The 14444-nt window shown below is 50.3% G+C and overlaps 1 protein-coding gene across 3 annotated transcripts in view; it reads right to left on the bottom strand.

The window, feature by feature from the left end:
• Positions 1-3984: 3984 nt before the first annotated feature.
• STK11IP (serine/threonine kinase 11 interacting protein) overlaps positions 3985-14444 on the bottom strand; it is a 44993-nt gene continuing 34533 nt past the window's right edge. For all 3 annotated transcript variants that reach the window (XM_075317129.1, XM_075317132.1, XM_075317131.1), the window contains exons 19-25: positions 12290-12405; positions 12115-12212; positions 11857-12035; positions 8586-8670; positions 7512-7585; positions 6674-6990; positions 3985-4330 (exon numbers count right to left, since the gene is read on the bottom strand). In XM_075317129.1, coding sequence (XP_075173244.1) covers positions 4169-4330; positions 6674-6990; positions 7512-7585; positions 8586-8670; positions 11857-12035; positions 12115-12212; positions 12290-12405 — 1031 coding nt within the window. In that variant the 3' untranslated portion in view covers positions 3985-4168. The remainder of the gene's footprint in view (positions 4331-6673; positions 6991-7511; positions 7586-8585; positions 8671-11856; positions 12036-12114; positions 12213-12289; positions 12406-14444) is intronic.

A 14444-nucleotide genomic window follows, 5' to 3' on the forward strand; every position in this document is an offset into this window, starting at 1 on the left:
AGTTTCTTGCACCATTTGTCCCAATGATTCCCTATGGAAGGGGATTAAAAGTAGGATCACACACGCGCACCAGCGTTCACATTTGCGAGTGTGGCAGTAACTTCGCTCATTAGATGAATGTGACATCACATTCCCAAAGGTAAATTAAATGACACATGTGTAATAGCTTTTATATAATTAAGATGTTGCATGAAACTAGCATCGCAAACGCGACACACACGCGAGCAAAAAGCATCGCACTTGCGTTGCACTCGCACCTAACGTGAACTAAAATCAGCCGAGTATTTTTCAGCCCAGTCGGACCGATTTTACTCGCATAGATGTGTTTCCAGCCTTAAAAGGAGCACCGACGTCTTCCCAAAAGGAGCCCCGGCGTCTTCCCGGTGTTTTTTAACCTTCCAATTGATTTGAAGAGCGGTCGTTTTACTTCCTCACTGCTTGGCGTTTTAGAAATCTGAATCATAAGGTTGCACGTGCAGTAGAACGGATCCATTGGCAACAAAAAAAAAAAAATTGTGTAAACAAACTTTTTGGCTGTGTGCGCACTTTGCGTTTTTTTTCATGCGTTTCCGCAGCGTTTTGAGCTGCAGCGTTTTAATGCAAAAATGCATGCGTTTTGATTTTCAAGCAAAGTCTATGGGAAATAGGGCTTTCTTGTGCGCACAATGCTGTTTAAAACGCTGCGTTTTTGATGCAGAAATTGTCAAAATCTCTGCGTTTAAAGCAGCAGCATGTCAATTGTTTTTCCCATTTTGGCAGCGTTTTGCTAACATTGAAGTCAATGGCAGCTTTCAAAACGAAGCCTGAATCAAAATCCCAGTGTTTTACATGCTTTTTTTGATGCAGAAAACATGCTTTTTTGACAAAATAAATGCATGCGTTTTTGCCTTTATAATTAAGGGAATATGTCCCTTTATACACACACATAGTCCGACAATTAAAGTAATGAAAATCCATAATTTAACATTATTTTATGCATAAATATTATAAAAGTTATAATTTTAAATAAAATAAGCCATTTTGTGCATGATTTAAATCATATGTTATTTTTTCCCGGTTTTTTTCAGTGTTTGAATGTTTAAACTTTATTTAGTAGTGTATTTGTATTCAAAACGCATCTGACTTTAAGCAATGAAAAAGCATGTAAATCGCAGTAAAAATGAGGCTAAAACGCGGTAAAAACGCACACGTAATTATAGCATTTTTGTGGTCAAAAACCAAATTTGACAGAATTTCTGCCAGAGAATGCGTTTAGAACTAAAACTACCTCGACACAAAGTGCGCACATAGCCTAACGTGGACTACATGACAGCTAAGATAACAGAGGCTGGGGCTACAACTGGAGGCCAAACTGGATATTGGGCTCGGACGGCAACTGGGAAAATTGGGGATGTACGATAACTCGCTGGAGCTACATGTGGGACTTTGGGGCAGCAAAGGAGAAATCAAATTGGTTCCATCAGTGTGATCCCACCTAGAAGGGGGCAGGAGCCAGGACGGAGCCTCGGGTGACCTTTGTTCAGAAATATGATTATTATTTTGTCTAATTTTGCAGACCTGCCTCCAGTAGTAATGGCCGCCCATATCCAGGCCTGACGAGGATCGTTAGCAGCTGCCGCTCTGGGAATGATGCTGATATTTTCTCACAAGTAACTCGAGCTTTGCTTTTAATCTTTAAGTCACTGATAAAAAACAAAAGAAGAAGAAGTCTAATTGACGGCAAGGATCTGGGAGAAAAAAAAAAAACAAAAAAAAAAAACGCGCGTCGGCCGCCCCCAGAAACAGCCCAGCTGTGACATAAGGAAATTTCAAAAAAGTGTCTGAAATGATTAATTTTTTTTAATTTTTTTTTTTTTTTCAACTTCCTACCAACTTTCATTCCTCTATTTTCAAGATCTCTGCTTGTTGTGAGGGAATTGCAAAACTCTTGTTGTATAGATGAGCAAGTCTATTTTCAGAGGGCAGCACAAACCAAAGTAGGGCAGGCAATCCAGGATGGTTATTTAAAAAAAAAAAAAAAGAAGAAGTGTTATAACCACCAAATATCAGTATCACGAAAATTAGAGTGTTACAGTAAACCGTAGAGGGGGAGGAGGGAGATGCAGCTGCAGATACTTTTAGGTCTGAATCTTAGAGCACAGTCTTTATTTGGATGGACACGTAAACACCACATCACGTCTACAGTCAGTGATTGGCTGCAGCGGTCAAACATCTGTTTAGATAAAACTAAAGTACAAAGCACAAAAACCCCTGGAAGGCAAAATACTGATTAAAATCCATGTGAACGGTTGGGCAGGAGGGTAATGTCACCTCACCGGTGTGTATCTGCTGTAGCAATAGATACGGCTGCGCCAATATGGGGCATTTCCACCATTTTTTTTTAGAATAACCCATATATTTTTACTACTCCTCCCATTGTAAATGTAACCGAGGATCTCAGACAAGTGCACAGTGCAAGAAAAGGTAAAAATATCCCCGAAACGGCCTCTTTTAGAACAGCGCGTCCTGCCAAACCTCCGGAAACCGACAGCATCCCTCATCAGGCACACGCCAGGGAAACACTCGTCCTTTTATTAGTCTCTTGTTGTTTCAGGCAGTGGAGGAAACATCATAAAGGAGCTGAAACTATTCTCCATAGAGGTCAAAGTCACAGTGCCCCAAGTGGTCAAAGAGAGAATAGCATCATTTTAAAAGGGAAATCTTGATATCCCCCCCCCCCTTATATCTGAATGCAGTTGTTTTGGCACTAACTAGATATGCCTACGAGTCAGTTGCAGAAATCTATAAAAATTCAGCGTGCGTGAATGAAATTCCCTTATTCTGTGTTTTGTGCAGAGAATATAAACTAATATGTCATTAATGACAGTCCATTCTTAGTGACAATTCTTGCTCCCTCTCTACAGAGATAAACACAATTCAGTCTACAGCCACCACTAGGGGGAGCTCCCTGTATACAGAGATACATGATAATATCCTGTCTGCAGCCACCACTAGAGGGAGCTCCCTGTATACAGAGATACATGATAAGATCCTGTCTGCAGCCACCACTAGGGGGAGCTCCCTGTATACAGAGATACATGATAAGATCCTGTCTGCAGTCACCACTAGGGGGATATCCCTGTATACAGATATACATGATAAGATCCTGTCTGCAGCCACCACTAGGGGGAGTTCCCTGTATACAGAGATACATGATAAGTTCCTGTCTGCAGTCACCACTAGGGGGAGCCCCCTGTATACAGAGATACATGATAAGATTCTGTCTGCAGCCACCACTAGGGGGAGCTCCCTGTATATAGAGATACATGATAATATCCTGTCTGCAGCCACCACTAGGGGGAGCTCCCTGTATACAGAGATACATGATAAGATCCTGTCTGCAGCCACCACTAGGGGGAGCTCCCTGTATACAGAGATACATGATAAGATCCTGTCTGCAGCCACCACTAGGGGGAGCTCCCTGTATACAGAGATACATGATAAGATCCTGTCTGCAGTCACCACTAGGGGGAGCTCCCTGTATACAGAGATACATGATAAGATCCTGTCTGCAGCCTCCACTAGGGGGAGCTCCCTGTATACAGAGATACATGATAAGATCCTGTCTGCAGCCACCACTAGGGGGAGCTCCCTGTATACAGAGATACATGATAATATCCTGTCTGCAGCCACCACTAGGGGGAGCTCCCTGTATACAGAGATACATGATAAGATCCTGTCTGCAGCCTCCACTAGGGGGAGCTCCCTGTATACAGAGATACATGATAAGATCCTGTCTGCAGCCACCACTAGGGGGAGCTCCCTGTATACAGAGATACATGATAATATCCTGTCTGCAGCCACCACTAGGGGGAGCTCCCTGTATACAGAGATAGATGATAAGATCCTGTCTGCAGTCAGCACTAGGGGGAGCTCCCTGTATACAGAGATACATGATAAGTGCAGGATAGAGTTGCAGACATGACAAAAACTTTAAAATGGGGTAGAAACTTTATTCCAATATTATTAAAAACAAGAAAACGTCAGAAATAATATAAAAAACAAACAAAAGAACAAAATCATCAGTGCAATTATCTTCCGCCTCTCCTTGGGTGGGTCCAGGATTACCAGCCTGTCCTCGTGCGGTCCGTCTACTGGACACAATCCTGCTGTGCCGGAGCGATGGTCACTATCTGGTAGACGTCAGATACGACTCCAGTGATTCATGAGTGATCTGGTTGAACTGTATGAAATACTCGGCTTCCCAGGGGCCCCGGAGCCACTCGATTAGCTCTTTGGGTAATTCTGGGTCCTCTGTCCACAGCAGCCAGGCGCTCTCCTTTAGTTGGGTCTGTAAAGTGTAAAAATAATGTCATACATGCTGCCCCTCAACAACCGAGCCTATAAAAGATTGAGAGATCATGGTAATATAGGCTGAGCCGCACCAAGGTTCACAGCAAATTTTGCTCCCTTTTTCTAATATTTTCCATAACTTGCAGTACCACTTTCCACCACTGGAAGCGACCAGATTTTCCATTAACTCTCATGCAACAGCGCCACCACACTGCAAACTTTTTTTTTTTAAATAAATAAGATAAATATTTATTGGACTTTGAGACGGCTCCCATTATTTCCAGAGGATTTTATGTCTGGCTGTGAGGCTACTGGCTGCAGCAGGAGCTGTACCCCAGACACCGGGAGCGCTAAGCTTTCCCATTGGCTGAGACTCGTTTTCTACAGTATTTGTCAGAGGGCAGAAAAAAAAAAAATTAATCTGTATGGTGCCACTATGGTATGCAGGCACCGTATGTCTGCGCTACAATTCACAAGCGCCGCATGGCTGCACCACACTACACAAGCGCCGCACGTCTGCGCTACAATACACAAGCGCCGTACGTCTGCACCACACTACACAAGCGCCGTACGTCTGCACCACACTACACAAGCGCCGCATGGCTGCACCACACTACACAAGCGCTGCACGTCTGCGCTACAAAACACAAGCGCCGTACGTCTGCGCCACACTACACAAGCACCGTACGGCTGCACTACACTACACAAGCGCCGTACGTCTGCACCACACTACACAAGCGCCGTACGGCTGCACTACACTACACAAGCACCGTACGGCTGCACTACACTACACAAGCGCCGTACGTCTGCACCACACTACACAAGCGCCGTACGGCTGCCCCACACTACGCAAGCGCCGTACGTCTGCGCTACAATACACAAGCGCCGTACGTCTGCGCTACACTACACAGGCACTGTACGGCTGCGCTACAATACACAAGCGCCGTACAGCTGCGCTACAATATACAAGCGCCGTACGTCTGTGCTACAATACACAAGCGCCGTACGTCTGCACCACACTACACAAGCGCCGTACGGCTGCACTACACTACACAAGCACCGTACGGCTGCACTACACTACACAAGCGCCGTACGTCTGCACCACACTACACAAGCGCCGTACGGCTGCCCCACACTACGCAAGCGCCATACAGCTGCGCTACAATACACAAGCGCCGTACGTCTGCGCTACAATACACAAGCGCCGTACGTCTGCGCTACAATACACAAAGCGCCGTACGTCTGCGCTACAATACACAAGCGCCGTACAGCTGCGCTACAATACACAAGCGCCGTACGTCTGCGCTACAATGCACAAGCGCCGTACAGCTGCGCTACAATACACAAGCGCCGTACGTCTGTGCTACAATGCACAAGCGCCGTACAGCTGCGCTACAATACACAAGCGCTGTACGTCTGCACTACAATACACAGGCACTGTACAGCTGCACTACAATACACAAGCGCCGTACGTCTGTGCTACAATACACAAGCGCCGTACGTCTGTGCTACAATACACAAGCGCTGTAAGTCTGCACTACAATACACAGGCACTGTACAGCTGCACTACAATACACAAGCGCCGTACAGCTGCGCTACAATACACAAGCGCCGTACGTCTGCGCTACAATACACAAGCGCCGTACGTCTGCGCTACAATACACAAGCGCCGTACGTCTGCGCTACAATACACAGGCACTGTACAGCTGCACTACAATACACAAGCGCCGTACGTCTGTGCTACAATACACAAGCGCCGTACGTCTGCGCTACAATACACAAGCACCATATGGTTGCACTAATGAAGGCAGCCCATATGGCACTATTACAAGATGCAGCTGTTTGTTGCATTATTTGGGACTTCTTATGGTTATTTATCGTTACAGCTGCTGTTCAGGAGACTTGCTGAAAACCCCTTTAAGCACCTCAATAGCAGCCATACTGACAGCCGCCATACTGACAGCCGCCATACTGACAGCCGCCATACTGAGAACGGATGAAGTTATAGGACCAGGATGAGGCTTCATCTCCGGCTCATTAATTGCACCAGAAGCCGGAGCGCCCGCACGTGTGATCTGCCGCCTCCGCATCCCATATCTATCCCTAATGAGGCTGTGCGCTCCCTGCTCCTGGTGCCAGGAAGGAGGTGAACAGCTCCACTAATCTGTAGTGTCAAGGTAAAGTATATAGCAGAGTAATCAGTTTCGGGATTGGGGAGGTGCAGCTGAACAGGGGGGGGGGGCAGGAGCATCCGCCAGCATCAGGGGGCAGCAAACAGACGCTGGTAATAAGGGGCTGAATGTCGGATTTTGGAGGGGGCCGGGGGTTGGGTGCCTCGTACCTCATGATAGAGCCTGATGCGCAGATGTAGGGGCGCGGAGTTGAATGTGTGCAGGGAGCTGATGTTGCTGATCGCCTGCTTCTCTCTGACGGACACTTTTTCGGGGGGCTCGCGGCTGTCGTCCTCGCCTGTAGGTGCGGCCACGTGCCGCCACTGGTGGCTCTCCTCCAGTAGATACATGTGGGTGTGTGTGACCAGCAGCGTCATGGGGGCGGCCTCCCCGGCACCCTGAGCTAGCGCAGCGGGGGACGCCCTGTTATACGGCCGGGGATCAGCATTGGCGCAGAATTGAGCGCCTGCACCGGAGGCCACGTCCTCTGAAATAGGGAGAAAGACAGAAGACAGGAATTAATCATAAGAGTATAATATTGGCACAACGGGCGCAGATCCGCGCTAATGAGACGTCTGCTATACAGAGAACAGCGGCACCATCATCACCGCGCATCCGGCGGGATCTGATCAGCTTCACATGAAGCTCCCGACAATCTCAAATACAAAAGTCGGAATTGTCCATAAGACAGAGGTAAGAATCTGTGTAACCTTGTGGGATCTGTAGGAGGCGGCAGAAGACGCGAGCCGTGTGCACCGGAGCGCGTGATCTCACCTCGCACAGAGCCACAGCGCCAAGGACGCTAGTGTTACAGTGTATCCCGGGGCTCCTTCATTAATAAGGGCCACATGTCTGGACCAGAACCAACAGGAGGACAACGAGGGGCGGCACGGGCCGGAGACCGGTGCTGGTTACAGAGGAGGCAAAGATGGAGGAGGAGAGGACAGCGAGGGTCCGCCGGCACAATCACCACACCGCACCTGCCGACCTTGACTCGTAAAGTCCTACCTCGCAAGAAGTGTGCCAGGACGTAGCAATAACCCGGGGGGCCGCCGGTGCCAAGGCCATCACGGAGGAGCGGCCTGCAGAAGAGGAGAGATAAGGTGAAGCGGGAACAGGTGCGCAACAAGAAACAAGACCAGAAACCAAAACAAGCGAACGAGAACCTCCCACCCACACAGCGCAACGGATAGACAGGGGACACAACGTGATGGAAGACGTCTTATAACGGGAGCATTCCCTGTGCACATGACAAGAAACGGCCCCCATCTTACAAATAATGATACATCGTAATATTGCATTAAAGATGACAGGATACGCACGGCGGCCTCGCGGCGCAGGGCAACCGCAACACCGGGACGGCCTCGCGGCGCAGGGCAACCGCAACACCGGGGCGGCCTCGCGGCGCAGGGCAACCGCAACACAGGGGCGGCCTCGCGGCGCAGGGCAACCGCAACACAGGGGCGGCCTCGCGGCGCAGGGCAACCGCAACACAGGGGCGGCCTCGCGGCGCAGGGCAACCGCAACACAGGGGCGGCCTCGCGGCGCAGGGCAACCGCAACACAGGGGCGGCCTCGCGGCGCAGGGCTAGTGCAACACAGGGGCGACCTCGCGGCGCAGGGCTAGCGCAACACAGGGGCGACCTCGCGGCGCAGGGCTAGCGCAACACAGGGGCGACCTCGCGGCGCAGGGCTAGCGCAGCACAGGGGCGACCTCGCGGCGCAGGGCTAGCGCAGCACAGGGGCGACCTCGCGGCGCAGGGCTAGCGCAGCACAGGGGGCGACCTCACGGCGCAGGGCTAGCGCACAGGGGGCGACCTCACGGCGCAGGGCTAGCGCACAGGGGGCGACCTCACGGCGCAGGGCTAGCGCACAGGGGGCGACCTCACGGCGCAGGGCTAGCGCACAGGGGGCGACCTCACGGCGCAGGGCTAGCGCACAGGGGGCGACCTCACGGCGCAGGGCTAGCGCACAGGGGGCGACCTCACAAACCAAACTTTAGTTTTTGCAGATAATAAAGGATAATTGTGATATTAAAAAAATTGCTAATAATTAACCCCCAGAACCAACTCCAGTTACTTACCACAGACGATGCTCCTCAGTTACCTCCTCCTTAGGACTGTACTGCAGAGCGTTCCGATAACGTGGCGGCAGATGCGACAAAGTGTCTGAAGATTAAACACAACGTCTCCTTCAGAGATATCCAGATACATCACACCAGACCCTGAGCAGCGGGACCCTCCATCCCAGCCAGACCCTTATATATCACCACATGGCACAACATTAAAACCCATGGTTTCATTTCTTCCCTTTATCAAAATATACCCAAAATTACGTATTGAATAATTTCTTACCATATGTTTAAAAGGGAATCTGTCAGGAGGTTTGTTCTATGGTACCAAGACCTGCATAATATAGGGGCAAAGAGACTGATTCCAGCGAGGTGTCACTTACTGAGCTGTTTGGGCAAGTTTTGATACAATCTGTTTTCCCCATTGTAGAGGTAGCAGTGCTGATCTGTGTAACCCCACCCACATCACTGATTGGCAGTTTCCTGCCAATTAGTGGTGAGGGTGGGGTTATACAAATCAGCAAGACTGCTCTGCATGCAACCCTTAGTCCTGCAGTAATAATCACCCGATTGTATTGAAACTACAGCAAGCTGCTGAGCAAAGGACACATACCTGACATCAGGACGTCTGCCCCTACATTATGCTGCCCTCAAGTGGAATAACAAAAAACCCTTCTGACAGATTCCTTTTGAAGGGTGATTGACAATCATTTTCTTACAAATTCCCATTTCCCCTCAAAATTTCATAATAAAACTGACTGCTTGCAGCCTCCACTAGGGGGAGTTCACTACATACAGATTATACAGTCACCACTAGAGGGAGCTCACTACATACAGATTTATACAGTCACCACTAGAGGGAGCTCACTACATACAGATTTATACAGCCACCACTAGAGGGAGCTCACTACATACAGATTTATACAGCCACCACTAGAGGGAGCTCACTACATACAGATTTATACAGTCACCACTAGAGGGACCTCACTACATACAGATTTATACAGCCACCACTAGAGGGACCTCACTACATACAGATTTATACAGTCACCACTAGAGGGAACACACTACATACAGCCCCTAGTGGTAACTGTTTAAATCTGTATGTAGTGAGCTCCCTCTAGTGGTGGCTGTATAAATCTGTATGTAGTGAGCTCCCCCTAGTGGTGGCAGTATAAATCTGTATGTAGTGAGCTCCCCCCTAGTGGTGGCTGTATAAATCTGTATGTAGTGAGCTCCCCCAAGTGGTGGCTGTATAAATCTGTATGTAGTGAGCTCCCTCTAGTGGTGACTGTATAAATCTGTATGTAGTGAGCTCCCCCTAGTGGTGGCTGTATAAATCTGTATGTAGTGAGCTCCCCCTAGTGGTGGCTGTATAAATCTGTATGTAGTGAGCTCCCTCTAGTGGTGGCTGTATAAATCTGTATGTAGTGAGCTCCCCCTAGTGGTGGCAGTATAAATCTGTATGTAGTGAGCTCCCCCTAGTGGTGGCTGTATAAATCTGTATGTAGTGAGCTCCCTCTAGTGGTGGCTGTATAAATCTGTATGTAGTGAGCTCCCTCTAGTGGTGGCTGTATAAATCTGTATGTAGTGAGCTCCCTCTAGTGGTGGCTGTATAAATCTGTATGTAGTGAGCTCCCTCTAGTGGTGGCTGTATAAATCTGTATGTAGTGAGCTCCCTCTAGTGGTGGCTGTATAAATCTGTATGTAGTGAGCTCCCTCTAGTGGTGGCTGTATAAATCTGTATGTAGTGAGCTCCCTCTAGTGGTGGCTGTATAAATCTGTATGTAGTGAGCTCCCTCTAGTGGTGGCTGTATAAATCTGTATGTAGTTAGCTCCCTCTAGTGGTGGCTGTTTCAGTCTGTATGTAGTGAGCTCCCTCTAGTGGTGGCTGTATAAATCTGTATGTAGTGAGCTCCCTCTAGTGGTGGCTGTTTCATTCTGTATGTAGTGAGCTCCCTCTAGTGGTGGCTGTATAAATCTGTATGTAGTGAGCTCCCTCTAGTGGTGGCTGTATAAATCTGTATGTAGTGAGCTCCCTCTAGTGGTGGCTGTATAAATCTGTATGTAGTGAGCTCCCTCTAGTGGTGGCTGTATAAATCTGTATGTAGTGAGCTCCCTCTAGTGGTGGCTGTATAAATCTGTATGTAGTGAGCTCCCTCTAGTGGTGGCTGTATAAATCTGTATGTAGTGAGCTCCCTCTAGTGGTGGCTGTATAAATCTGTATGTAGTGAGCTCCCTCTAGTGGTGGCTGTATAAATCTGTATGTAGTGAGCTCCCTCTAGTGGTGGCTGTATAAATCTGTATGTAGTGAGCTCCCTCTAGTGGTGGCTGTATAAATCTGTATGTAGTGAGCTCCCTCTAGTGGTGGCTGTATAAATCTGTATGTAGTGAGCTCCCTCTAGTGGTGGCTGTATAAATCTGTATGTAGTTAGCTCCCTCTAGTGGTGGCTGTATAAATCTGTATGTAGTTAGCTCCCTCTAGTGGTGGCTGTATAAGTCTGTATGTAGTTAGCTCCCTCTAGTGGTGGCTGTATAAATCTGTATGTAGTGAGCTCCCTCTAGTGGTGGCTGTATAAATCTGTATGTAGTGAGCTCCCTCTAGTGGTGGCTGTATAAATCTGTATGTAGTGAGCTCCCTCTAGTGGTGGCTGTATAAATCTGTATGTAGTGAGCTCCCTCTAGTGGTGGCTGTATAAATCTGTATGTAGTGAGCTCCCTCTAGTGGTGGCTGTATAAATCTGTATGTAGTGAGCTCCCTCTAGTGGTGGCTGTATAAATCTGTATGTAGTGAGCTCCCTCTAGTGGTGGCTGTATAAATCTGTATGTAGTGAGCTCCCTCTAGTGGTGGCTGTATAAATCTGTATGTAGTTAGCTCCCTCTAGTGGTGGCTGTTTCAGTCTTTATGTAGTGAGCTCCCTCTAGTGGTGGCTGTATAAATCTGTATGTAGTGAGCTCCCTCTAGTGGTGGCTGTTTCAGTCTGTATGTAGTGAGCTTCCTCTAGTGGTGGCTGTATAAATCTGTATGTAGTGAGCTCCCTCTAGTGGTGACTGTATAATCTGTATGTAGTGAGCTCCCTCTAGTGGTGGATGTATAATCTGTATGTAGTGAGCTCCCTCTAGTGCCAGCTGTATAAATCTGTATGTAGTGAGCTCCCTCTAGTGGTGGCTGTATAAATCTGTATGTAGTGAGCTCCCTCTAGTGGTGGCTGTATAAATCTGTATGTAGTGAGCTCCCTCTAGTGGATCTTGCATATGTGCCATTGCAGACAGCATTGCTCACCTAGTATGTGCTGGCTGAAGGTTGTGCTGCGGTGGCGGTTTCGGGTCAGCAGAGTGTAGGAGTCTTCGGAGGATTGGAACCCCAGATACACACATTGCTCCCGGAGCCCCACATGTAAGTGAGTGAGGGAGGTGAGCTCGTGACAATCTCCCAGCTGCAGCCAGTCACAGGCAGGGCCCCTGGAAGAGAGCAAGTCTCAGTCAGTATTATGGGATCCGTCGGGCTTCACGGATCTCCCACATGTGACCTGCACCTTACCTGCTGTCTCCAGTGATCTCCAGGAAATAGAGCTTTTGATTGGAGACAACAACAAGCGCCAGGAACTCTCCAGGCTTCCCAAAATGGACCACCGGGACCTGAGGAACAGAAGGCGATGAAGGACGACCGCGCCATAAGAAGTGGGAGGCGGCAGATGCTCCTCCACCGGACTCACCTTCATGGAGCACTGGAATTCTTCCATGTCTCCACCGAAAATCTCCATGTCGAGATGTAGCTTCAGCCGGTGATCCACCACTCGGAAATCCAAGGTCTGCTGTGGACTCGCAGAAGCTACAAAGACACAAGCACACACCCTTATAGATGTGTACTGGACCACATAGCCCCCCCAAAACATGGTCACATACAGGTGGGTACTGGGCTACATCCCCCCCCAGTACACGGTCACATACAGGTGGGTACTGGACTACATCCCCCCCCAAGTACACGGTCACATACAGGTGGGTACTCGGCTACATCCCCCCCCGTACACGGTCACATACAGGTGGGCACTGGACTACACCCCCCCCAGTACACGGTCACATACAGGTGGGCACTGGACTACACCCCCCCCCAGTACACGGTCACATACAGGTGGGCACTGGACTACACCCCCCCCAGTACACGGTCACATACAGGTGGGCACTGGACTACACCCCCCCCAGTACACGGTCACATACAGGTGGGCACTGGACTACACCCCCCCCCAGTACACGGTCACATACAGGTGGGCACTGGACTACACCCCCCCCAGTACACGGTCACATACAGGTGGGAACTGGACTACATCCCCCCCCCCGTACACGGTCACATACAGGTGGGAACTGGACTACATCCCCCCCCCCCCAGTATACGGTCACATACAGGTGGGAACTGGACTACATCCCCCCCCCCCGTACACGGTCACATACAGGTGGGAACTGGACTACATCCCCCCCCCCCAGTATACGGTCACATGCAGGTGGGTACTGGACTACATCCCCCCCCCCCAATATACGGTCACATACAGGTGGGTACTGGACTACACCCCCCCCCAGTACACGGTCACATACAGGTGGGCACTGGACTACACCCCCCCCAGTACACGGTCACATACAGGTGGGAACTGGACTACATCCCCCCCCCCGTACACGGTCACATACAGGTGGGAACTGGACTACATCCCCCCCCCCCCAGTATACGGTCACATACAGGTGGGAACTGGACTACATCCCCCCCCCCCCGTACACGGTCACATACAGGTGGGCACTGGACTACACCCCCCCCAGTACACGGTCACATACAGGTGGGCACTGGACTACACCCCCCCCAGTACACGGTCACATACAGGTGGGCACTGGACTACACCCCCCCCCAGTACACGGTCACATACAGGTGGGCACTGGACTACACCCCCCCCAGTACACGGTCACATACAGGTGGGAACTGGACTACATCCCCCCCCCCGTACACGGTCACATACAGGTGGGAACTGGACTACATCCCCCCCCCCCCAGTATACGGTCACATACAGGTGGGAACTGGACTACATCCCCCCCCCCCCGTACACGGTCACATACAGGTGGGAACTGGACTACATCCCCCCCCCCCAGTATACGGTCACATGCAGGTGGGTACTGGACTACATCCCCCCCCCCCCCCAATATACGGTCACATACAGGTGGGTACTGGACTACACCCCCCCCCAGTACACAGTCACATACAGGTGGGCACTGGACTACACCCCCCCCCCAGTACACGGTCACATACAGGTGGGAACTGGACTACATCCCCCCCCCCCGTACACGGTCACATACAGGTGGGAACTGGACTACATCCCCCCCCCCAGTATACGGTCACATACAGGTGGGAACTGGACTACATCCCCCCCCCCCGTACACGGTCACATACAGGTGGGAACTGGACTACATCCCCCCCCCCCAGTATACGGTCACATGCAGGTGGGTACTGGACTACACCCCCCCCCCAGTACACGGTCACATACAGGTGGGAACTGGACTACATCCCCCCCCCCCGTACACGGTCACATACAGGTGGGAACTGGACTACATCCCCCCCCCCAGTATACGGTCACATACAGGTGGGAACTGGACTACATCCCCCCCCCCGTACACGGTCACATACAGGTGGGAACTGGACTACATCCCCCCCCCCAGTATACGGTCACATACAGGTGGGAACTGGACTACATCCCCCCCCCCCGTACACGGTCACATACAGGTGGGAACTGGACTACATCCCCCCCCCCAGTATACGGTCACATGCAGGTGGGTACTGGACTACATCCCCCCCCCCCCCAATATACGGTCACATACAGGTGGGTACTGGACTAC

Source organism: Anomaloglossus baeobatrachus, chromosome 7 (genome assembly GCF_048569485.1).
Source record: "Anomaloglossus baeobatrachus isolate aAnoBae1 chromosome 7, aAnoBae1.hap1, whole genome shotgun sequence".
Lineage (NCBI taxonomy): Eukaryota > Metazoa > Chordata > Amphibia > Anura > Aromobatidae > Anomaloglossus > Anomaloglossus baeobatrachus.